Below are 26,541 nucleotides of genomic sequence, written 5' to 3' on the forward strand. Positions count from 1 at the left end.
AATGAAAAACTGCTAAACAGAAAAGAAATGCCTGCCTTATAAACCATGTTGGAGGAAGTTAGTTGGATCTTTGCCTGGAGTTGCCTCATTGTTCTCTTTCCTGTTTTTCAACAGCTCAGTAATTCTGGAAATTTTTCCCAAGCTTCCTGTTTTCAGCTGCACTCAGACAGCTGACAGAATGTGTGTAATGTATTCATGTTTGAGTTTAATTTTAAATTTCATTGAGAGAAGTTTATCATTTCATTTCTGCTCAACAAAAATACTTAAACCAAAAACTAAGTTCCAAAGTCATCTTTGTGAATATACTCGATGGTGATGAATGTAATAGGAAAATTAAGTTATTCCCCAAAGTAGAACATGGACAAATATTCATTGGTTGGCTCTTTGAGTGGAATGAAATTATGAAAGGAAAGTGCTTTCATCAGTAAGTATCAATTTTACATTTGCTTGTATGGGAGGGGGAGGAAATCGGTCTCAATTTTACATTTGCTTGTATGGGAGAGGGAGGAAATCAGTCTCCTATTTTACATTTGCTTGTATGGGAGGGAAGGGAATCGGTGTCAATTTTACATTTGCTTTTATGGGAGGGGGAGGAAATCAGTCTCCTATTTTGGGCTTTTGAGCCTTGAGTCAGAAAGTTTTTCCCTTTTCCCCTATTCATTTGAATGGCTGTCTCAGAAGCCCCATTTATCCTCTACTCTCATTGGAATGGCTAAGAAGAGGTGAAATTATTTGGGATGGAGAAAGAGTCATTATCAATGCTCAAGACCATGGACACGACACTCATGCCTTCAAAAAAATGGTGGAAAATGAGCCAATCGGACAAATGCAGGTTTTGTGGGGTAGAAACAAAGTACCAGTCACCTCCTTTAAGGAGGTAGAAAACTCATGTCGGAACAGCTGTACACAGAAAGACTGCAGCTGTACACGGTGTCTGCAGAGTAATCCACTGGCACATCTGTAACAATTTCAACATCCTGGTTCCAGAACAATCATGGAAACACAAACCAAATCCGATGCTTGAAAATGAATATATAGTGCTCACGCATAACAAGATGATCCCATCATGTGTAGACATTGCAAACAAAGCATTGCGTCCGGACATATTTCTCAAACACACAATAGAAAAGTGGGCGTTGTTGATCAACATTTCAGTTCCCAATGACTTTGGACTAAATGTTACAGAAATCAGCAAATGACCAAATATCAGGTCCATCTGAAAAATGGGGTCAAGAGGACTTGGAAATTGAAGAAAGCTGAAATTGTACCAGTGATAGTTGGAGCTACAGGAATGACAAAGAAAACCCTCACTGAGTACTTAAAAATCATTCCAGGGAATATCACTACAAACGAGCTGCAGATGGAGGCTGTCAGAGGTTCAGTGAATATTTTGAAAAGAGCACTTTCAAAAACCTTCCGTTTATCAGTACTTGAACAAAATATTACGCCATTTTACGCAATCCCATCCAATCAAATTTGCCGCTCAGGATCTCATTGGGGAATATACAGATTCAGACAAAATGGCAGCTCATGTTAACTATAAATTGTGCTCGGAAATGCAAAGGAAGAGTTTAAAAGACCAAACAGACCGAGACCCCGAGCCAAACAGAAAATGCCAAACAGACGGAGCAAAATACGAATGCTTTTTTCTGCACAGTAGGTCAGCCACTTGTGATTAGTTCCATCTTTACATCTGAACACTTTCTGCACAACACTATTGCTAGTAGTTCGATTTGGATGGTATTTGAAAAACAAAGCTAGCTCAGTTGAATGAGGACGAGGAATGTAATTAAATGTATTTTGTCTGTCAGAGTTAGTGTTCCCATTCTCATCCTCCGTTGTGCTTTCCTCAAGCAAGCCTTCCTCAGTGACATTTATTTCCACCTGCTCTTGCTGATGCTATGTTTCAGCCTCCTTGGTAGGTTCATGTTCAGACATACACTCTGTGGTAGGTTCATGTTCAGCAGTATCCTCAGCTGCCTTTTCTTCCTCGGTCACACTCCCGGTCCTTGACTGCTTCTGTGCTAACCTCAGGTCCAGCAGTGGCAATATCGTCAGCAGATTTATGGCAAAATAGGTTGGTAATCTTTGCACATTTTGCAACATTACTCTCGAGAGACTTTTGCTTATTGTCTCTTAATTTTTTTGCCCTCCCTTTTTTTTGCGGTGTCTTTTTGTTCATGATTCATTGAAGAAAATGTTGAACTTTGTTGGGAGACTAACTCGGGACGTGATCGTGACGTATTATCCCGATTTGGCTGTGCGATCTTATTGGCCCATTTGAGCTGGTCCAAAAAAAACATATGGGCCAGTGAAGAAGGATCTTTGGGGCTGCCGAATATGGGAGTTAATCCCAACTGAGAGCGCAAATAAGTGATGAAGCATACAAATCGGAGGTAATGAAAATATTTCAATGTGAGGACCGCATTGTTTTTTTAAAATCTTGATCACATTTGCAATTTCTCCACATAGACCAGCACACCAGCCCTCGGAGTGGACCACCCCACCGGTTTTCTTACATTTGAAACTCAATATGCTAAAATTAATTTTTAAGTCAAAACTTTTGTCAGTGAGCGAAAAACAGTCCGGAAGTTACCGAAGATGCTATGACCTCACGTTCTCCGAAAACTTCGTGAACATTCGGAAACAACGCGTAAACAATGGTGAGATGCGAATCAGAGAGTGATTTCAGCGGCGATTAAATTGAGCGTTTTCATTCCGATATTGTCGAGGACGAGTCGGAGGATGATGGGAATTTATACTATGGAGTTTCTGGCCCTGAGCCATATAAATTTGAGCCACTTGCAAGTGCCAGAAAACGGCCTATTTTGTATACAAGTGGCAGGACTGACTGCCCGGCAATTCACACTGACAGACTCCACCAGACAGATTGTTTTGTTCGATTTTCATTTTCTTGTTCAATGCAGAAAATGATGTAAAGTTTGATTCGTCTGTGACTTGATATAATAATTATTTTTAACCCTCGAGTAGCCTGGTGTTGGCTCAGTGGTTAGGGTGGTGGCTTGGGATCCTTGGGTCCTGAGTTCAAGCCCCATAGGCCACTGAATTAATACACCAGGGGGTTGACTCAGCCTGTCATCCTTCCGAGGTCGGTGAAATGAGTACCAGTTCCAGTGTGTATTGGTAGAGGGGCACTGCATCAGCGACACAGTCGAGCTTCAATAAATGGTAGCTACCCCGGCAGCTAAGCTGCCATACGACCACCACCAACCCTCTAGTCACTCAAGAGTCAGAAATAGAATGAATCAATAATGGACCCAAATATATTATACACCGTAGCCTTGGCGTTGAAGTCTTTCTGACAGCTGAGCTTGACCCCAGCGAAAGTGAACAGTTCGAACAAACCCAAACTTTCAAGAATTGAATTGAAATATAATTTGCAACATATCAGACTGTCCATTTGTCAGCACTCACCCTGGCACATGTGAGCTTATCCACAACACGTCGTTGCTTCTTCCCAGCCACCTTGTAAGTATGCTGAGAGAGTTTCCTCGCTTGAGAGGTGACACAGGGTGAGAAGATGAAGCATGAGCCAGCTGAGGAGGAGAAGGCTGAATGGTGGGCACAGCCTCACGCTTCAGTCTCACTTATGCAGTTGTTTTGAAACCGATCTCACTCATTGCGTTGCCTTCGTAATCCTCGGCTGTGAAATGGTCACCACAAATGACAAGTCAATCCAAAGGGTCCTCTTTACCCGTTTTCTTTGGGGGAAAATTCGCCCGTTTTATTTGTACAAATCTTATCCACTGCCGGCGAATGTTTGATTCCTTCGGGAATAGGTGGGAGCGATTACCCGTTTTCCAGCCATTTTCGCAAAACATGACGACACATGTACGAGGCATGATGTACAAATATCCAAATAACTTTGTTCTACAGTAATTCAAAATAAAAAGGGATAATATAGACAGTTGCAAGCTCAAAAAAGCGAAAGAACGGCCCGCTGAACTGGACACTTCTTCACTTAGCGAGTGAGCGCCGCTTTGTTTTGGAGAACGTGACGTCACCATCCATATATGGGCACGCGGCCGTTTTTTCCAACGGCCTCGAGAAATAACAACTTCGGAGTTAAATTTCATTAACTTTCCCAATTGTTAGGCAACCACAATAGTTTGCATCGAACTATTTAATGCACATATCATATTGATAAATTTTCAGAACATGTTTGGTGACCCGCAACCTGCTCTTTAAAATTTCCAAATCAAAGCTGATTAATGCATATTGATGTGTGGAGATCTGATGCATTTAGGCAATCAAAACTTATTCCAGGATGATTCTTTGAAAAAGCATCACCTACCTTTCACAGGTCAGACTGACAATCACTTTTTCATCACTCAGTTTAGACTCCAGGAAACACATCTGTGGTGCCGACTTCGTATGCAATACAGTCACTCACCAATAGGTATAGCAAGCTATTGTCATCGTTTTTGTCTGTAGCAGCTTTTAACAACTGATGAAGAATCCAAGCATAATAATTAATAATCGTAGTATATTTACTTGGTAAGAGAATAGAGTAAAGGGCTGTGTGATGAGGAGCATGGAGGGATGAAACATCATCTATACATCCCTGTCGTAATTGTTTATGCTTGAATCAGCATATTTCATTTTGGCATTCTTTCTTTTTTTTAAATTATGCATGTTCTTCGAAGAATGTACGACCTTGCTGACAGCAAAAAGTCTGAAAGCAGTTTCTTCTTGGGAGATGATTGATACTTGAGGGTGGCTGACCGAGTTGACAGTTCTGAAGCACCTTTCTTTTCTTGATTGCAACGTTTCTTGCTACCCTGTAGACTTTTTTTAAACATCAGTCAAATGCTGATAACAGGCATCATGATAGCCGGTACCACTGGGTATATTAGAAAAGTTAATGCTGGCATGACTCCCGTAGAGACTTGGCTATCTCACTACATTCACTGTCCTACGCTATCCATTTAGACAAATATTCACAGCAATTACCCACCGAATCTGTTTGAAGGTATGAATATCTTGCTTCTTCATAGATGATATGTGCATAATACAGAGTTGGGGTGATTTTATGGCACTTTTTCTGCAGACATAGTTGTGATACATCTCCTTCATGGAGGTAGCCATTGGTGAAAAAATAGAGCGCTTGTCACAATACTGGTTGAAGATTTGCTAGGTGTCAATACTACAAGCCTGGTGTTGGCTTAATGGTTAGGTTGGTAGGCTTGGGATCCTAGGATGCTGAGTTCAAACCCCACTCATCTGTTGAATTAATACCTGGTGGGGGTTGACTCTGCCTGTCATCCTTCCAAGATCGGCAAAATGAGTATCAGCTTGCTGGTATCCTGTGTTGAAGAGGCGACCTGTCCAGGATTGTGCCCAATAGCCAAGGACACTGCTTAAGCAGCACCAACACTCTGCACAGAGTATGGTCCCAATGGATTGATAGAATATTACAATGGTGCACGACCAACTCACGGCACCCGCAAGCGGCTACACGATAAGAAAATAGTGCTGTACATTAACGGCGACCTCTGTTTTGTACACAGTTCACAATGTGAACTTTGTACAATGACTTGAAAATATATTTCTGTAACTTATTCAAGCGTATATAAGTAGCATCCCTCCATTGGAACGAAACTGAACGAAAGCTCAAACCTGCTGCTGGCCGAGTTGTTAAGGAACTTTTGAAACCAACATTTGATGTTCCTTAAATCTTCTTGCTCTTTCTTGTGCATCCATTGTCTTTATTTATTTTTTGAAAAATATAATTTGGTATCTCATCTTGTTCAACAACAATATATTTATATTTTCCAGTCGTGTGTTTCATATAATCCTCAAATTCCCTTTTACTACATCATACGAAACAGTTTTTTCTCTGAACATTATTTATATCTATTGAATTTAGCTTGAATAAAATAAAAGTATTGGCATTATTTCTTATCGAGCGATGGAGTTGAAAGTATGAGTGATGAAGATAAATACAATTACAACTAGAAGAGCACTCGGTAAAGTGCATACCTCCGCCACACAATGCCTGATCTACTAGAACATATCGGGCCCAATACATTTTTGAAATATCGTGCTGTATATCGTTGTTGGCCTCATCCCTCAATCGTGAAGATTTACTTTAAAAAATTTAAAACTCTCATATCCGGATCTGGAATCGGATCTTCACCAAAATCGAATCAGTTTGTCCTTGTCACACACCAAACCTGTCCACAAAATTTCATCCAAATCCGTCCACAACTTCTTGAGATATCCTGCACACAGACAGGGGTGAAAACATAACCTTTTTCCACCTTCGTGAATGAAGAGGAAGTCAAAGAGAGGTTGAAGGAATTAGACTTAGAATTTTCAATGAGAGATGTGATGATTAAAATGAGTGATTTAGACCAAGAAGAAATTCTAACAAAAATATTTAGAAAAGTTAAAAAAACGAATATTTTCAAAAAGGTAGTTGGTACAAGAAAAGGAATACTGTATCATTGTGTATAATTAATCGACTATTGTACATAATACGCAGAGCACTTTTCAAATAAAATTATCATGAAAATACCAGTTTATATGGACAACCTGCACCTCAAAAATTAACTTCAGCAAAAATGAACTCAATCCCAGGACTGGAAATTTCATTAATTCAAAAGCAGCGTACACTAAATTCTGTAAAAGCATAGCCCAAGGTGAGTGGTAACTCAAATTCCACCAGCTTTTGTCAGCCGTAACACAATGTGGAAGAAAAAAAATTATATTCACTTGATACTGGTACTTTCAAAGATTGAACACAGTAAAATCTAGAAGGGCACTCGGTAGAGTGCATACCTCCACCACATAATGCCTGATCCACGAGAACATATCAGGCCCAATACATTTTTGAAATATATCATGCTATATATCGTTTTTGGCCCGATCTCTCGATGGTGAAGCATCTCTTTAAAAATTCAATAATTATCGTATCCAGATCCGGATTGGGATCTTCACCAAAATCGAAGTAGTTCGTCTTTGTGACACACCCAACCTGTCCAACAAGTTTCATCCGAATCCATCTCCAACCTTTTGAGATATCATGCTATAGCTGTTGCTATAGCTGTGGTGAACAGTTGTTTTGAAGGCCTGGAGGGAAGAATCGGATTGAATAGAGTGGAGTTTATTCCAAAGGCGAGTAAAAAGAGGAATGAAAGAGTGAAGGTCATTCCCCCCTTGCTGTGCATTGTGTGTTTGCTCTCATATGAGCCTTGACACGGTGTACAAAAAAAGGTTTTTGACCCTATCTCTCAATGGTGAAGGATCACTTAAATAATTCTCATAGTCGGATCCGGATCCGGATCTTCACCAAAATCTAATCAGTTCGTCCTTGTCACACTCCGAACCTGTCCACAAAATTTCAACCAGGATCCGTCCACAACTTTTTTTAGATATCCTATACACAAACAGGCAAACAAACAGACAGAAAAGGGTGAAAACATAACCTCCTTCATCTTCGGTGGCAGAGGTAATAATGTCTTATTTTGTACTGGAGTCAAATGACTATCAGTAAATTCTCCCCTTCCCGGACAGTCTTTTGACCTCCAACGTGATATAGATGAATATACAAGGAAAGTAAAATTGTATCTTACAAAATATTTTGTGCTTTTATCTCACTGAAATACATATAACTAAGACTAGTATCTCCAATGTTTAAATGGAACTGCCCAGCTGCTGAAGAGAAGAACGCCTTGCTGCCGCCTCATTGTCTATAGGAAATTAAATAACTTCAGAAGGCTACTGCAATAGATGCCTTGCTGTCCAAGGAAAATTAAATAACTCCATTGGCTTTTGATGGCAAGGCCTTGCTAGCTGCATGAAAACAGGCTGGGTGTTTTGAGAATGCATGTTCAAAGTACTGAGCTCATGTATCCCTCCACCTACTCTCTGCCTTTCCTCCAAAACCTATCACCTTTTCTTCAAGGCTGACCTGGCATTGAATCTGCAAACTGTTCTGAGTGTGTCTCCCTTTCCCTCCCGCCCAAAGTGGCCATGTGTTGCAGTTCTTAGTTCTGTTGCCTTGTACCTATCAGCCCTTCCCGTAGTTTAATTGGCTGATGTGTCACTCTCTCCTGTTTTTTTTTTCTTTTTCTGAGTCTGTGGAAATATGGCCAAAGGTCGAGGCTTTGGCATGCACGGTTACTTTATTTCACGGTGACTGTAAAAAAAAAAAAAATATATATATATATATATATATATTTTAAATTACAACAAAATATCTTGCAAAGGCATAGGAGAATCTGAATATCAACCAACCAGTATTCTCAACAAGAAAAGGGAGTACAGAGTTGTAAAACACTATCTACAGAAATCACTCTGACATGTTGAAATCAGGTAATTTCTAGTCAATATTAAAATACAGGGATCAGTCGTTCTCTGCAAGATTATCGGATAAAGAAGCAATAAAATGGTTAATCACTCACCTGACTAGTTCTGGAGTGGGTCACATTAAAAGGAAGATCTGTAATGCCTATATAAATATCACATAATACTGAATTCTAACTGAGGGAAACGATACCAAATTGTAACTAAGATATGTTAGCAGGATGTTTCCCCTGATCGTCCCTCTCAAAATGGCGCTGTCACTTTGTTCTGGCTATTAAGGGCCCCTGGTGTGGTGAAACGTTGTTGCTAAAAGAAAGTTTATAATGATAATTACATTGACCATTACACTCCCCTCATAAACATTAGTCACAGTGAACTTTTACTGATTAACAAGGAACTAAGGTTCACGCGAGTCCGTTGGTCACTAATTTGAGTGAAGCAGCTTTGAGACTTCTCTACAAGCACGAGTTCTGAGATCAGTCTGAGGTAGATCTGACATGTGCCATAGCTGCAGACCATAACATCTGCTCAGCAGACTCTTCCATCATCACTTGGGTCGGTCTTTGTGGTTGAAGGCGTAAGTTCTCCAAGTGATGTGGTGAGTTGTGCCAGCATGTCCATCTGGGGAGGCATACATCTCGCCAAGGCCTGTCCCATGTCGCATGGGACATTCAGTTCCTTTCTCATCTGAACCATCAGCTCAGGAGTACGACTTTACTCTCGATGGTCACGGGGGCTGCGAGGTCCATTGGCTCGTAAATTGAGCTCGTGACTGATAGGTCTCTCCGCTGTGAAAATGGTTTGTCCTGCAGGCTTACTTGGAAAGTGAAGTTGTCCTGTTTGAGGGACCAGTATACCTCTTGGGATATTTGTGTCGCCAGCACTTCAAGGTTGAGATGCGGGCTCTTAAGATCTTTCGCTTCCATCTCATCTGGAAGAGCTTTCATTATCTCCTTGCTGTTGGAGGCAAGCATGTGGAAGTGCAGCTTCTTTGTGGTTTGATAGTGGTTCTCAAATATGTTTGCTCATGAGCCAGAACCGAAATCCCTGAGCACCTCACAGGCCACACAACCAAAGACATTTTAAACAAGTAAAAGCTACATTCTGTGTGCACCACCCATTAATAATGTTCTTGCATAAAAGTTTATCTGTTTGCTCCCCATCCCCACTAACATTCTTCTCTCTGGCAATTTGGGTTGTTAAGCATGATTATTACAGCAACAACTGAATATAATTGATACACAACAGTACCCTACAGTCACCACATCACCTCATCATCTCGACTACATGCCATGATGATGTGCCAACCTTCATTTGTGGGAATGAATAAAACAAATAGTTAATCAAAATATAATAATGATAGCAAGACAAATTATGAATGGTCAGGGTAGTGCAGTGTATGTGAGCAGTGCAGACGCTTTTGCCTGTCCACAATCTTGTCAACACGGGGTACGAACCTAGAGTTACCCAGACGGAGGCATTGTTCAAGATGAGGACCTGTGAGGCGGGACCGGTATTTGCTCTTGGCATACTTCATACTCGAGAATGTTGACTCACAGATGTATGTACTGCCAAAAAGGCTGATGAACTTGCATGCGTGCTTGCGAAGCTCAGGAAAGGACGAGGCAGGCAACTTCTGGTAGAATTCCAGAATCGATGACATCTGAAACCGTCCTTTCAGATCCATATTTGCTTGCAGCTCAACCAGCTCCATCTGCAGATGATCAGGTGCCATCATTATATCGACACTGAAGGGCTGCGCGAAAATCTCCATGTTCTGCTCTTGTTTTTTGAACTCACTAAACTTGAAGTTGAACTCACCCTCCAGATCATTAATGATAGCAGCATACTTTGATCCATCGGTATTGGTATGCTTGCTTAACTCCTTAAAGTGTGTGAAATTGTTCTCGCTTAGCTGACACTTCCACAGCCGGAGCTTGATGATGAATGCACACACTGTGCTGTAGAGCTGATGCACCAACATATCATGCCTCTGCAGACTGCAGTTGAGAATGTTAAGGTGTGTGGTAATGTCCACCAGGAATGCTAGATCACGAAGCCAATCTGGATCCTCCAGCTCTGTGACTGGGTGCTGCTTGGCCTCCATGAATGCTGATATATTGGTCATCATATCAGAGAACCGATGGAGCACAGCCCCACGGCTGAGCCAGTGAACTGTGAAGTACAGAACGTCACCATACTCTGCTTCCACCACGTCCAACATTTTCTTGAATTCGTGATGATTAATCCCACGTGCCCTAATGAAGTTAACAGTTGACACCACAACGTCCATAACGTGATTCATACGGAGTGTTTTCGCACATAGTGCCTCCTGGTGAATAATGCAATGGTACCATATCACTGTGGGCAGCTCCAAGCTCTCAAGCCATCTTTCAACGTGGCCCCGGAGCCCGATGCATGGAACAAGCATGTTTGGGGCACCGTCAGTAGCTATACCAAAAAGCTTTTCAGGCACCAACCCGGGAGCATTGAATGCAGCAAGGAATTCCCTGAACACATCCTCACCCTTTGCACTGGCATGAATGGCACGTAGTTCCAACATCTCCTCAGTGACTTTTAGATCCTTGTCCACGCCTCTGACATAAATCGCCAGCTGTTCAACATCGGTGATGTCCTTGCTGCCATCCAGAGTATGAGAAAAGTACTCAAATCCAGCGATCGTGTCCTTGAGCTGCAGGTGAACATCTTTGGCCAATGATTCAACACGGTGAGTAACAGTACTGTCACTCGGGGGTGTTTCTCCACCAGGCCCCTCTTGTCAGGGCAGCACGTTTCCACAAACTTGGCGATGCACTCCTTGATGTACTCTCCATCGGAAAACAGCTTCAACTTCTTGGCTATGATCGTGCTAATTTCATAGCTTGCATGTGTTACTGCCTTCGTGTTGCTTGTCATCTTCTTGACGAATAACTGTTGATTCTGGAGGGTCTTCTTCAGTTGTGATATCATCTCCCTGCGTGCTTCACCCAAGACGCTATTGTACATCGAGCCGTGGCATGTCGAGTAGTGGCGCTCCACATTTCCCTTCTTAGGCAATGCCACTGTCTTCTTGCAGATCAGGCAGAGAACTTTGCCATTATGCTCCACAAAGAAGAACTTCTCCTCCCATTCCTTGTTGAACTGACGATTCTCAGAATCAACTTTCCGCTTCTTACCCTCCATTGCTGTGTTCACTGAAATGAGGAAACTATATCGTCAGTAGTGAAAAAGAAGCCACAGAATTGCATGCAAATATAGGTAATAAACTTTTCAGGGGTAATTGCATTCATCAAAACAACATTTATTTCCTTAAACAAAAGCAACATTGTGGACAAAAAACATTTAAATGGCTGAAGCAGGCTGAATCCTAAAAAGCATCGTTTGCAGCAGTAACACCTTTACACATACAAGTGATATTCAAAACAAACTATGAAATAACATTGAATTACAGAACAGATATAAACCATGGTATAAATGAAAGAAACGTATTCATGGGAAAACAGTTTAACAAAGTGAATGGATGGATCAGTAGATCAATGGATCGATGAAAGGCACCAGTGTGATAATTCAATAGACAAATATACAATAGATTTCTCAAAGGACATATGGTATGTACGTTATCACAAGACAAAATATTTATAAGGTTTGAATGAAAAATTATTCAATGATTGGAATTTTTTATCTTATCTGGCAGATCATTCCACAGTTTAGGGCCAGAGAAACTAATATTATGCTCAAAAGCAAGGGTTGGGTTTCGGAGAATGAATATCAGTGGCAAATCTGGTATAAGTACTTGTGAATTGCATAATTAAATAACATCACAAAATTTAAAAGGAAGTTGTCTATTTATACATTTATACAAAAAAAATACTTTGCTGATGTGATGTGACATCACATAAATGGCAAGAGATTTAAATGATTAAATAATTGGTTTATGCAAGTTCTTGGAGGTTCTCTGTATATGAATTGAAGAATTTTGTTCTTCAATGCTACCAATTTATTTAGAATTAATTTTATTTCCCCACACTGAATTACAATATGAAAAATATGGAAGTACAAGTGAACAATAAAGTAATACAAGTATTGTATTAGGAAGCAAATAATAAAATCTATAGATTATGCCAATATATTTTGCGACTTTATTTGAGATTTCCTGAATATATTTCAAAGAAAGTTTAGAATTGATATATACACCAAGAAACGTGGTCTCTTAAACTCTCAAAATTGGATCAAAATTGATACATACATTTGCAGTTGTCAATTCAGTGCATTTGAATTTTTGACTAAAGACAATGTAAAGTAATTTGCATATATTTGAGTTAACAGACAACCTATTAGCTTTGAACCAATGGCACACTTTTAAGAGATTCTCATTTATAATATTAAATAAAGAATCAAAATTTTATCACAATACAAAATATTTTGTCATTGGCATATAAAAGAAAAGAGAGCAATTCAGTTGATTTATGAATGTCATTAACAGACAAAACTGCAAGGGCACTCAGTAGAGTGTCTTTTGTATACCTCCACCACACAATGCCTGATCCAGTAAAACATATTGTGGCCAATAAATTTTTGAAATATCATGCTATACTGTATATCGATTTGGCCCCATCCCTCAATGGTGAAGAATCACTTTAAAAAAAAAAAAATTCTCCGATCCATATTCGGATCTGGATCTTCACCAAACTCAAATAAATTTGTTCTTGTTACACACCCGTGTCCACAAAGTTTTCTCAGAATCCGTCCATAACCTTTTGAAATATCATGCTATTTATCGTTTTTTAACCGATCTCTCAATGGTGAAGAATAACTTTAAAAATCATAGTATCCAGATCTTCAACAAAATCAAGTCAATTTGTCCTTCTCACACACCAACCTGTCCACAAAATTTCATGCGAATCCGTCCACAATTTTTTGAGATAACCTGCACACAAACAGACAGATAAGAGTGAAAACGTAACTTCTGTCCACCTTTGATGGGCAGAGGTAATAAACTCTAATGAACCACGTAAATATCTTTGGGGAATGCTACAGGTGACTTGCTTAAACTCTTACAGAGAGGACATTGAGAATGATGGCTAAGATAGCTAGAAAACCAGTTATACGTAAACACCCTTGATTCCATAATAGTATAACTTGGATAACAATATTTCATTATTAAGTGTCAAAGGCTTTCGATAAATCAACAAAAATGCCTCTGGCATGAGAATGATTTTCAAATGCATCGATTATTTGATTAGTAAGATCAATCAAACTCATAGACATTGACTAACCTTTACGGCATCCGTATTGTGACTGGGAAATAATGTTATGTTTATCAAGAAATTGAAATAACTGCATAAACAATTCTCTCCAGTATTTTGGAAAAGATTGGGAGAACTGATTATGGAAAAGCCTGTAATTTGTCAGTTCTCTTTTGTCCCCACTTAAAAAAAAATCAGCATGACCTTAGCAACTTTAAATTTGTTTGGGGAAATGCCTTTGTTTAAAGGTAAATTAAAGATATGACAGAATGGCTTATTAATGTGCACAATAACTGATTTAATTACTTTCAGACTCAGCTCATCTTGACCAAGGGCCTTATTATTTTTAGAAGAATAAAACAATATCACAGACCTCCAATTCAGTTGTGGGGCAAAAATACAGAGAATTCAAGTAAGAGTGATTTATATAAGTGAAAATCATCTTGACTTGATGGAATTGAGCTCTCTCGCGAAGGATTTAATCTCGTAAAAAAAATTTCAAAAACTCATCAAAAGCAATATAAATTTTTGTCAGTGATTGTTGTTTCTCTATTGCAATTAATTTATGACATTCAAATCTTCATGTTTCTTTTTGTCATATGAATCAATTAATTGATGAAGGACCAGGTATCTTTAATATTTGAATTACACTGGGAGAACTTCTCTTTATAACAATTTTGTTTTATTTCGCTAATGAACAAATTAAGTCTATTTCAAAATTGTTTTAATTTGGATTCATTAACAATTGAAGGTTTATGGAGGAATTTTTTTTATACAACCTATTTGTATACAATAACTCACCGATATACGTCATGCCAAATAGCATCCTTTCGCTAGAATCTCGCCAACAAATTTAGGAACCTCGTTCATTACAAGTTGTGCCAAAGCCGATTTTATGTTGTTTTTTAATATGTACCATATAATTATCAGTTTGTGGAGCATAATCCACACCCCAGCCAGCCAACACCATGCCCATTCAGCTATGCCACATCCCATTGATTAGGGATAGTGGTAACTTGGATCAGCCTCAGTCGCACGTGTTTTTTCCCTCATGATCGGTTCGATATAAAGTACATTTTGTGGACTTTTTTTTGCTCCTAGCTTTCAAGAAACCCTTTACCATGTCTGGAAAGCATCCTGAAAGTACTCAAGCCCAGAGGTCCCATCATTCCATCAGTATGAATGTGAAAAATGGATGTTAAGTGCAATGAGTGAGGTGAGTGTGCGGTGGACATTAGCCGCATGCTTGGCTTGCCTCCAACCCCAGTGAGAACAATTGTGAAGAACAGTGAAAAGCTAAAGGATTCTGCCCAAAATGTTACTCCTAATAGCTAATTATGTATCAGTAGTAGAGCAGGCATTTTGAAGAACATGAAGCACGTGTTGACCATGTGGATGGAGGACCAAAGTCAGCGAAATGCACCTCGAAATTTGTCTCATTCAAAAAAAGGCTAAGTCGCTCTGACATGACCGAAAACAATGTGAGGAGGTGGAGGCAGGTGAAGATGCAGAGAGTGATGATTTTAAAGTAAGTTCTGGCTGATTCAGTAATTTCAAGTGGTGTGCCAACCTGCACAATATTCATTTGGCTGGCGAGGCCACCAATGCAAACGTGGCTGTTGCTGAGGAGTTTCCCATGACACTCCTCAAGTCTCTCTTTCAAGAAAAGGCTAAGTTGCTCAGTGTGACCGAAAACAACGTGAGGGATTGAGGCAGGTGAAGGAGGGGAGGGTGCAGAGAGTGATGATTTTAAGGAAAGCTCTGGTTGGTTCAATAATTTCAAGTTGCGTGCAAACCAGCACAACTGTCGAGAAGTTTCCCAGGACGCTCAAGAGGATTATTGGGGAGAGTGGCTATTCTCCCAAACAAGTCTTTAATATTAGGATTTAAGAGAGTAATAGAAGAAAGTTGCTGGTGCTACAAGTAAATGTATAAATCAAAAAAACGCATGCACATCAGACTAGCATTAACAGCTTCTTCAAGCCTCAAACACCAACAGAACCCAGGGCATCAACTCCAACGTCAAGCATCGACTTTCCGCCACCAATGCTCTCAACCTCCAAAGAGACATATTCAGTTGATGAGGCAGGCAGGCCTGCCTCTTCCTCCCTGTTATCCCTTTACTCCACACTGCCACCTCCCCCGTCCCGCCAAGCCATCTCACTGCTACATTTTGGTGAGTACCCTGTATCTGTTCATTTAATTATCCATTTGTGTATTTAATTTGTGTTCTTTATTGATTTGTTTAATATTAGTCTCTAATATGTTGTTAAGTGAGGTTAACGTTGTGTTTAGGTGACAGAAAACGTGCCCTGGGAATGCATCCCCACATTATAACATTACGTCTACAGGAATATCTCATCTGATTAACGTCACACTTTCTTGGAATGCATCCAAGATATGAAATGGAAACTTTCTGAACTTGATTGATTTTAGGAACCCATCGGCCATCCAAGGTTTCAATTTTTTAGTTTTGAATTTGAAATTCGGAAACATTTATCATACATAAGTCTCGTAATCTTATAATGCAAAATATACTGTGAGGGTCACCAGACCATCCCGGTTGCTCGGTTGGAATCTGAGGAGCTGGGTTAAAATGACCACGACAGTCCCCCGCCTCAGTGACTTCTTGTCGGATCCCACGTCCAGAGCCGCATTACCGTACAGATTGAAGTCCTTGGGCCGGGCGAGTGCCATTACCAATAGGCAGTTACATGGCAGTTCTTGATCTTTGGCTGAGCAACCAAGTCACTTGATGCGATCTTATCTCTTCAATCAGTCAAACAGGATAGAGCCATAAGATGAAACCATCATGAGCAAACATAATCCACGCGGAAGCCAAGTCAGGTTCGTATAATGTATTGTGGAACAACAGCAAGGGCAGGAATACAAAGAAGCAAAACAGTGTACTGTACAATATCAGGATCTCTTGCTTGGATTTTATAATATTATTATTAATACTATTATACTGAGAGGCAATGAAAATGCATAACAAATTAAAATTAACATTTATTTCATAACATGTGAAAAAGGATCAATGAATGTAATCACATGAGATTTGTCAGGAACAGTCCAGAGACGGGATAGTCTCCATCAGAAGAGACGGGACACTTTGACACAGAATCTGCACAGAGACGGGAAAATTTGGATGTGTGCGTGATGTCACAAAAATGTCAAACTATGCGGGGATAAAGTCAATATCGAGTGTGATCCCCCTTGGGTGGCGATGCAAGCTTGAAGTCTATGGTACATGGATAAACACAGGCAGCAGATCAGAGCTTGTGGTATTGCTGTCCAATGGAATTATAAGGCTGCAGTAAGCTCAACAATATTTGCTGGAGTGTTCATTTGATGATTGCTCCCCATACCATAACACTGCCACCTCAAAAATGATCTCTCAATAATGCAGCCCTGAGCGAAATGGTGTCCTTGCCGACGGTACACGTGAAGACATCCACCTGAAAAACTGATGTTGAACCTCGATTCATCGGAAAAGATGATGTTTGCCCACTGTCTCCCACCCAAATTACCACTGGCTGCTGTCCATTGTTGTTGTGCAAGTCGGTGTTGATGAGTCAACATTTGTCACTGATGAGTCAGCCCCTTGTTCCAGTGGTGGTTCTGGCCATTTCTCATGCTGTCCTGAAGTGGTTGCGAAGGTGACTGACGATGATGTATCGGTCTTGTCTTGCTGACGTCACACGTTGTGCACTTGGACAAGCTCGGCCACTGACCCTTCCTGTGTCTCTGTATCGATTCTGTAGCCTAGAATCTGTTGACTGGTAGACATGAAAGTGTCGAGCAACTCTTTCTTGACCGATTCCACTATTCAGCATACTGATGGCTTGGTTCCTCTGATCATTCGTTAGACATGGCGTTTTAATTGACAGCCTCACAATTCAGTCAAACTGTGCTTTTATAAGGCATGGATACACATGATGCACATGCAGCATGTTTTTTTTTTAACAACTACTCATCATTTCCAAGACTTTCTATATGGTTGCGTTCAGACGCAAACGTCCATAAACAAGCAACAAACCGGACTCGAACACAATCAAACACCCAAAACAGACATCCATCATGCATGTTTTATTACTTCTATTTTGATCCTTTTCACATGCTGTGAAATAAATGTCAATTTTAAATTGGTATGCATTTTCATTGCCTCTCTCTATAATATTAACAATAATAATAATAATTTGCAATAATAATAAGGATAATAACATGATTCCCCCTGGCCACTTTCGTAGAGAGCAGATGTCTCCAGTAAAACAAAATACATCAATTATCTGCAAGAAAATTATAATACTGTATATCTCATTAGCTTTGTATAATACTGTCTGTCTCTGTATGCACTCCTAAACTGCTGGATGGAGTGACTTAAAACTGGGTAGTTGTACTCTGGGTGTGCAGTAAATCTTTATAAGAAAGCTGGGATGGTTACCTTCAATTTATGTTTTCACATTAATGTGAGTGAGTTCTCATACTTTTAACAGAAACAATTCTGTATGTTTTTTATTTATTTTTATTAACATTAACAATTCTGTGTATGAAAACATTATTTTCTGGCTCGGCTTTTAAAGCCAAATTTGGGCACATTCATGGTTCAGGGCTGGGACAGTGTCCGCAGGCTCGGACAGTGTCGGCAGAAATTATCCTGTTTGTGCTGCAAATGTTTTCTCATTAGATGAAAAAAAACATGCCTCCAAAGAAACAAAATATTGGCAAGAAAACAAGTATTATGAAGCGATCATGTTAAGTCAGAGCTGTAGAGAGCTCAAAGAACCAGCAAATGTGTCAGCATGATGCTGACTGTTTATTGGAATATTAACCCAAACCAACACCTGTGCAATCGTACAAGACTGATCTTCATAAAGGCACACAATACCCGACTACTGGAGTGCAAAATCTCTTCTGGTGAACATGTAAGCAGGATTGCTCTCATCCGATGGATAACCCTTCAGCCTTCTGATGGAGACTATCCCTTTGAGTAGCTGACTTCAGTTGCCTGTCTGGGTCACTTTGGCAATAACAACAGATAAGAGCCAAGGTAAGGCCTTTAAACATGTAGGTGTGTAGCTTATTGGTGTTGGTGTGTGTTGCATGTCATTGTGTGGCTTTACACCTGTGGTATGTGATGTGGTGGCATGTGTGTTGTGGCTGATGTGTGGTTTTGTTTTACGTGTTGTTGTGTGGCTTTATACGTGTTTGTGTGTAATGTGTTGGAGTGTGGGCATTACATACAGGCAGCTTTACATTGCTGCTTATAGGATTGGGCACCTAAAACATTTGCTTCACCATCAAGCCAGTACAGGGAATGCCACCCAACACAACACGTAACAGAGAATTGCATCTCTCTGGATATTCTTTTAGTCCTGGATCAAATGTATACAAGAAATTTGAGGGAAATGGGAAACCAAAATCATGCGGCAGACCTAAAAACAGGGTTAATGAAATTTGTATGAAACACGCTATCGATTATGGTAACAGTAAGACGTAGGATAAAAAACATAAAACTGGTTCCGATTCTTGAGCGAAAGTGGCACTTCCTCTTCAGTGTCTCTGCCAACTTTCTCAAAGGTGAATTTTCCGGTCGTTTTTGTCACGTTTTTACTGTTCTATTATCTCTGTGTTTACCGTGTGTTTCTAGTTTTGTGAGAGTTTTGTGTTTTTCTGTGTGGTCTTATGTTAAAATTTGTGCTAATTGGTGAGAATCCGTCGTCTTTTCATATCGGGTTTCCTTGAAGCCTACCCTTCTTCCCGTCTATGTGCACAATCTGTGTGTTGTATTTTCTCCTTATCACCTTCAGTTTTTCTCACAGTCCCTCCATCACTCCCTCAATTCCTCCTAACTATACCCTCTGTTGAATGTCTTAAAATATAAAAAATAAAAGAAAAATAAAATAAGAGTATTTTCTCTTCTCTTCTTTCCCTCCCGTAACCACATGACTTCCTCCACGGACTCTTCCTCTTCCTTCTTCTTTGCCTTCCACATTTCCAATCCCACTTTGAACATGAAGGTATTCACCACTCACCTTCACGATTTTTTTCCCCTTGAAACTCTTCCTTTACTCTGCCCCCCCCCCCCCGTTCCCTTATCCTAAAAAAAAAGTCTCTTAAAATGTTTTGACTTCCTCTCTCTGCCTTCTTCTTCTTCTAACACCTGAGTTATTTTTGACCTTTCCTCCATCCCATGTCGAAAAATTCCATCTGTTACAACGCTTCCTTCCTTCATTCTCTCAATTCTTCTGAACTCCATCCATCCTCCAATATATTTAAAGGAATTTCTCACCTAAAAAGAAAAAAATCCCATTTTGCAATGATTGTTCATCTTCCAATCATTTTTTTTTTCCAACTTCAGGGCAAATTCATCCCACCTTAAATCTACCTCCTCCTTACTCCTCCCGTTATACCCCCTCCTTACGCCTCCCATCTTGCCCCCCATCCTACCGTCTCTCTTCGCTCCTCCCCATTGCCCTCAGCTTTAATAACAGCTCCCACTCTGGCATCCCAAACCGTGTGGTTTTCAAACATCTGTGGGCTCTGTTCCAACCTAACAAGTATTTCACCATCTCATTCACTACACTCCTCAATATCTCAAACATGCTCTCTCTTTCCTCTCATCATACAGCTCACCCTACTCAAAGCTGCCCCTACTCCGCCTCTTCCCACCCCCCATAAATCTTGTTCCTCCCCCACCCGCTCCCAGCTTTACCATACTTCTACCCAGTCTCATGTTTCCTCGCTCCCCACCCCTCCCTTGTCTCTCCTCCCCCCATGATCATGCTTGCTCTCCTCATCTCTGGTTATCCCTCCATCTCAATTCACCCGCCTCCTCCCTCTTCAAGGCAAACATCACTCCCCCCCTCCCCCCCCAAGCTTCCGCCTCACCTTTCTCAAAAGCTTCCCCCAGACATTTCTCCCTCAATTCTCCCCTCTCACCATTCTCCTCTAAATCTCCCCCTCACCCCTCCCCTTCAAATTTCTCCCTCCCTTTCTAATCTCCCTCCCCACTCACCTTTCTCAGAGCTGCTTCCCCCTCTTCCCACCCCATCAAATCTCATCACACCTCCCTCTCTTCCCACCCCTCAATTTTTGTTCCTCCTCCTGCCCACTTCCATCTTCACAATACCACTACCCTGTCTCATCCTTCCCTTCTCCCCCATGACCATGTCTGCACTCATAGTCTCCCCTCTCCCTCAAAGCTTCCCTCTCATCCCTCCCTCTCAAATCAACCACCTCCTCCCTCTTCAAAGCAAACTTCTCTCTCCCCCCTCCAAGCTTCCCCTCACCCTTCTCAAAATCTCAACCCTGACCCTTCTCCCTCAATTCTCCCCCATGACCCTTCTCCCTCAATTCTCCCCTCACCCCTCCCCCTCCCCCCTTCTCAAAGCTGCCCCTACTCAAATCCATAAAGCTGCCTCCTTCCCCCACCCTCTCTCTTCCAACTCATTCCCCCACCTCCTCCCATCTCCGACTTCCCTTTTCCCACTCTTATTACTCCCCACTGCGACTCATCCCTTCATCACCTAGCCCTTTGTCCTCCTCCCCAACCAACCCTCTCCCCTAGCTCTTCTGCAATCTCCTACACACTGTCAACAACTCTCCCTACCTCCACATCTCCTCCGTTGTCCTACACTCCCCCTCCCTTCCCCTGCACCTAAAGCCTCCTCTCTCCCTCTTCCTTAACAGTGTGGACCTCAAACATCTGAGGCCTTCGCTCCAACCTGACTGATCTCTCTATGCAGGTTGCCACTGACAAACCAGACACAATCTTCTTAACAGAAACTTTCCTTTTTCAAGAAAACTCTAATTTCTTAGTTTCTCTCCCTGGTTACTCCCTCCTCTGGTATGATAGACCTGAGCCTCGTCCTAGTGGTGGAGCTGCTCTCTTTATCAAAAACTTTATTCCTCACTCTCCATGCACTGCCCTCACTCCTCCACACCCCCAGGAATAACTCTGGCTCTGGCTTCCCCTCCATGCCCACCTCTTGTTTATATATATATATATATATATATATATATATATATATATATATGTATATATATATATATATGTATGTATATATATATATATATATATATATATATATATATATGTATGTATATATATATATATATATATATATATATGTATATGTATATATACATACATGTTGTACTGTCCACCAAACAATGATGACTCCATTTACGTCTCCATCGCCAAAAACATGGACCAACTTCTATCCTCTCATCCCAACTCTCTCTTCCTCGTATATGGTGACTTGAATTACCATCATGCCAGTTGGCTGGGTGTGGGGACCTCTCTCACCTGCCTTGGCACTTCAGCAAAGGTTTTCTGCGACTCATTGGGACTGACACAATCTGTCACTTTCCTGACCCGGTTCTCAGCCAATGGTACTCCATCTCTGCTGGATTTGATTTTGACCAATTTCCCATAAAAGGTCTACTGTTCTTCTTCTGCTCCATAAAATCTGACCATATGCTTGTTAAAGTGGTCATCTCTCTGGTCGTTATAAAAGAACCACCTCAGCACCGACGAGTATGGCATTTCACTCAGGCTGACTGGCAGGGACTTCAAGCAGCAATCAGACTTCTCGACTGGTCTCCCATTTCTACTCTAAGGGCCCTGTCACACCTTGACGTTTTAGCCAGCGTATGGCAAGGTATCAAAATGTATGTAAAACGCTGGCGTACACTGAATTATTGGTGTTTTTTTTTCCAGTTTTGGACGTATTCATAATGAGTTGGACATATGCATAATGTATTAGTAACGTACACAGAACGTTTCGATAACATATAGATAACTTATATCAATGAACGCTGAGCATGTTGTCGGCGTTCACAACCTATGCCCAACGATAGTCTTACTTATGCATAGCGTGCGGCAGCGTATCGCCGACGATCAAGTGGCGTAGGCTATTAATAGGCTGCGGCTCGACGATTCAAATCATAACCGCACTGTCAAATCATCGAAGTGTCAAGCCGCTGTCACACCTTGACGTTTTAGCCAGCATATGCTGACGTATGAAAAATTTCGAATACGCTAGTACACGTCGAACGCGTTATGGGTAAGTTTTGTATACGTTAAGAGCACGCTGATGCACGCTGGCATATGTCATAGTACGCCAAGTAAGTCGACAAATTTTCAGCATGTTGAAAATTTTTCGACGTATGACACACGTTCCGCATATGCTGACCATAAGTTGTAGGCACGTTACGCGATCGTTGACACACGTCAACACACGTTACTTGTAAGTTACTCATAAGTCGAAACACGTCGAGGTAATGGTTAGCATCAGTGTTCCAGACTCCCTGGTTTTTTTTTTTTTTCTTCGGTACGACGGTGATGTTGACACTTCGATTTCTGGTGCGGTTATAATATAATATAATATAATATAATATAATTAATAGGCTGCCGCTCAACGATTCAAATCAAAACCGCACTAGAAATCGAAGTGTCAACATCACTGTCATACCGAAGAAAACCCCCCCCCCCCCCAAAAAAAACCAGGGAGTCTGGAACACTGACGCTAACCATTACCTCGACATGTTTCGACTTATGAGTAACTTACAAGTTACGTGTGTCGACGTGCGTCACCGATCGCGTAACGTGCCTACACCACGTTACTCATAGGTTAGAAATAAGTTTCGGGTATGCTAAACATTACCTCGACGTGTTTCGACTTGTGAGTAACTTACAAGTAACATGTGTCGACGTGTGTCAACGATCGCGTAACGTGCCCACAACTTATGGCCAGCATATGCGGAACGTGTGAGTCATACGCTGGCATACGTCGAAAAATTTTGAACATGTTAAAATTTGTCGATGAGCTCGGCGTAAGACGACGTATGCCAGCGTACTACGACGTATGCCAGCGTGCTCTTAACGTATACAAAACTTACCCATACGTATTCGACGTGTGCCAGCATTTTAGACAAATTTTTCATACGTTGGCATACGCTGGGTAAATCGTCAAGGTGTGACAGGGCCTTTACCAACATCAACTCATCCTGGGAATTTTTTCAAAGAAATTTGCTCTCTCTCTCTCACGCACAGATTTTTCCCATCTCATCTTCAGTTGCCTTTAAACAAATTTCCTTCGTCTCATGGAAGGCAAATCCTGCTGAAGGCAATCTCATTTCCTTCCACAAAGCTCAGAACAAGTGTGTGTCTACTCTGAGGAGAGCCAGGAAACAACATCTTTCCAATCTCAAGTCTGAACTTTCAAACCTGTCTCCCTCCTCCAAATCCAGGTGGTGTCTGGTTAAGTCTGTTTCTGGTGTTGTTCCCCATACATCCCTTCCCTTGCCTCAAATGGTTGCACAGCTAACACTGCATGTGAAAAGGATGAATGCCTAAACTCTGTGTTTGCTTCTAAATCTTATGTCCCAAACCTATTGCTTTCTCTACCCACCTTACCCAGTCTCACCCGGCTGTTCCTGGACTCTGTGTCCTTTTCTCCTGACAAGGTGGAGAACTTGCTGTCAAATCTTGACTCAGATTCTGCAACCGGTCCAGACGGCATCAGCCCTCGTGTCCTAAAAACCTGCTCTGCTGCTCTTGCTCACCCTCTCTCTGTCCTATTCACCCTCTCATTTACTCAAGGTCATCTGCCATCTGCTTGAAATTCAGCAAACATTACCGCTCTACATAAAAAAGTGCAAAAACAGATACCTGCAATGACAGGCTAATCAGCCTTCTCCCAATAATCAGCAAGGAAGCCCTCAATGCCAGACAGGAAATCCGAGCCGTATCCCTGGATATATCACGTGCTTTTGACAGTCTGGCACCCTGCCCTGCTCACCAAACTCTCTTCCCATGGTATTCAAGGCCATCTCCACTCATGGCTCGCAGACTTCCTCTCCTGTCGCAGTCAACGTGTGGCCCTAAATGGAGTTCTTTCATCCCCCCTTCCTGTCCAGGCTGGAGTTCCTCAAGGTAGCGTTCTGGGCCCTGTTCTTTTTCTGGTTTTCATCAATGATCTCTCCGACTCTGGAAAATCCTCTATATCTCTTTGCTGATGACTCCACCCTCTGCCGTACCATCGGTCATCCCTCAGACCGGCAAGCAGCAGCTTCTTCGCTCACTGCTGATCTGGATAAAATCACAAACTGGTCCAACACTTGGAACATTTCTTTCAACCCGGACAAATCTCACACTCTCACTTTGTCTCTTCGAAAGGACCGTTTAGAACCCCCCCCCATCCACTTTCTCAACAATCCTCTGGAAGAAGTCCTTTCTTTCAAGCTTCTGGGTCTCACTAACTGCCATGACCTTCCCTGGGAAAGCCACATTTCAAACCTCGCCTCCAAAGCCAGTCGCCGACTGGGAATCCTCCATCGTGCAAGGTCCTTCCTCGGCCCACCTGAGCTCCTGACCACTAACAAAGCTTTTGTCCGCAGCCTGATGGAGTACTGCTCTCCCCTCTGGGCTGGTGCTCCTGCCTCCCACCTTTCTCGGCTTCACGCTGTAGAAACCAAGGCATTTCGGATCATTGGCATCTCCCGCAATGAGGCTGAGTCTTTGGGCCTCTCACTCAATCACCGCAGGTTGGTTGGTGGTCTTTCTGTCTTCTACCGTCTCCTCTCCAGCCTCGCTCCCCCCCTGCTCTCTCTGCGATTTGTCCCCACCACATTTCCGCAGGGCGCTCAAGGTCTGCCAACAACCCCCTTCTGGTAAAACTACCAAAATCACGAATCACTGCTCATCTTCACTCTTTCATTCCTCTTTTTTCCTGCCTTTGGAATAAACTCCCTCACTCTATTCAATCCCATTCTTCCCTCCAGGCCTGCAAAAAAGCTGTTCACCACCACCTCTTATCATCCCCCATCCAAATCCTCAATCTTTTCTACCCCCGATAATCCAGCCAAGCCCACCTCCTACAAATTCCCTGCTTTCCTTCCTGAAAGTCCCTGTAATGTCCATCTTCTATTCCCCATGTTCCCCATCCCATCCCTCTCCCTTCCACAGATCTCGAAATCTCTCTGTTCCCCACTATTTTGTCCTTCCCACTCACTCTCTCTCCTCCTGTCTCATGCCCCCCTTGATGTGCGTTGTGTGTTAGCTCTCATACGAGCTTCGACAAGGTATCCAAAAAAAATAAAAAAGGTAATGGAATCCATTATCGCTTCCAACATCAAATCCTTCCTTTTCTCCAATGGCTTGATTTCCAATCATCAATTTGGATTCAGACCAGGTCACTCTAGCCTGGACATGTTGCTTCTGTTTTCCCAAAAATGGATGGAGGTCCTCAATGCCAGACACGAGATCAGAGCCATCTTCCAAGACGCATCGCGTGCTTTCGATACGGTCTGGCACCCTGCCCTGCTCACCAAACTCTCTTCCCATGATATCCAAGACAATCTCCACACATGGCTCGCAGACTTCCTCTCCTGTCGCAGCCAACATGTGGCCCTTAATGGAATTCTCTCATCACTTCTTCCTCTCCAGGCTGGAGTTCCTCGAGGCAGTGTTCTGGGTCCTGTGCTTTTTCTGGTTTTCATCAATGATCTCTCCGACTCTAGAAAATCCTCTTTATCTCTTTGATTATGACCCCACCCTCTGTTGTACCATCCGTCAACCCTCAGATCGGCAAGCAGTCGCCTCTTCACTCTCTGCAGATCTGGATAAAAATCACAAGCTAGTCCAACACTTGGAGCATGTCTTTCAATCCTGACACATCTCAGATTGCCACTGTTTCTCTCCGAAAGGACCCCCAAATTTACTTTGTCAACAACCCTCTTGAAGAAGTCATTTCATTCAAGCTTTTGGTCTCACCATCTGCCATGATCTTTCCTGGGAAAACCATATTTCCAAGATGGCCTCCGAAGCCAGTCTCATTCTGCACCGTGCAAAGTTGGCACACCTGAGGTCCTGACCATTTACAAAGCTTTCATCCGCAGCCAAATGGATTACTGCTCTCCCCTCTGGGTTGGTGCTCCCACCTTACACCTCTCTCGG

The 26,541-nt window shown here is 41.9% G+C and overlaps 1 protein-coding gene across 6 annotated transcripts in view; it reads right to left on the reverse strand.

Annotated features, from left to right (window-relative positions):
- LOC147009954 (uncharacterized) overlaps nt 1–26,541 on the reverse strand; it is a 101,478-nt gene that overhangs the window by 26,832 nt on the left and 48,105 nt on the right. For 2 of the 6 annotated variants that reach the window (XR_015053073.1, XR_015053074.1), the window contains exon 6: nt 3,436–3,664. The exons of 2 other annotated variants lie outside the window; for them this stretch is intronic. Coding sequence is in view for 2 of the 4 variants with exons in the window: in XM_085863310.1 (XP_085719436.1) it covers nt 10,909–11,525 (617 nt within the window). In the remaining 2 variants the exon portion in view is untranslated. Of the gene's footprint in view, nt 1–3,435; nt 3,665–10,908; nt 11,526–26,541 lie in introns of those variants that run through there. 2 more of the 6 variants (XM_085863310.1, XM_085863311.1) reach the window with 1 other exon arrangement.

Source organism: Eptatretus burgeri, chromosome 17 (assembly GCF_056783735.1).
Source record: "Eptatretus burgeri isolate ZD-2024b chromosome 17, Ebu_testis_v1, whole genome shotgun sequence".
Lineage (NCBI taxonomy): Eukaryota > Metazoa > Chordata > Myxini > Myxiniformes > Myxinidae > Eptatretus > Eptatretus burgeri.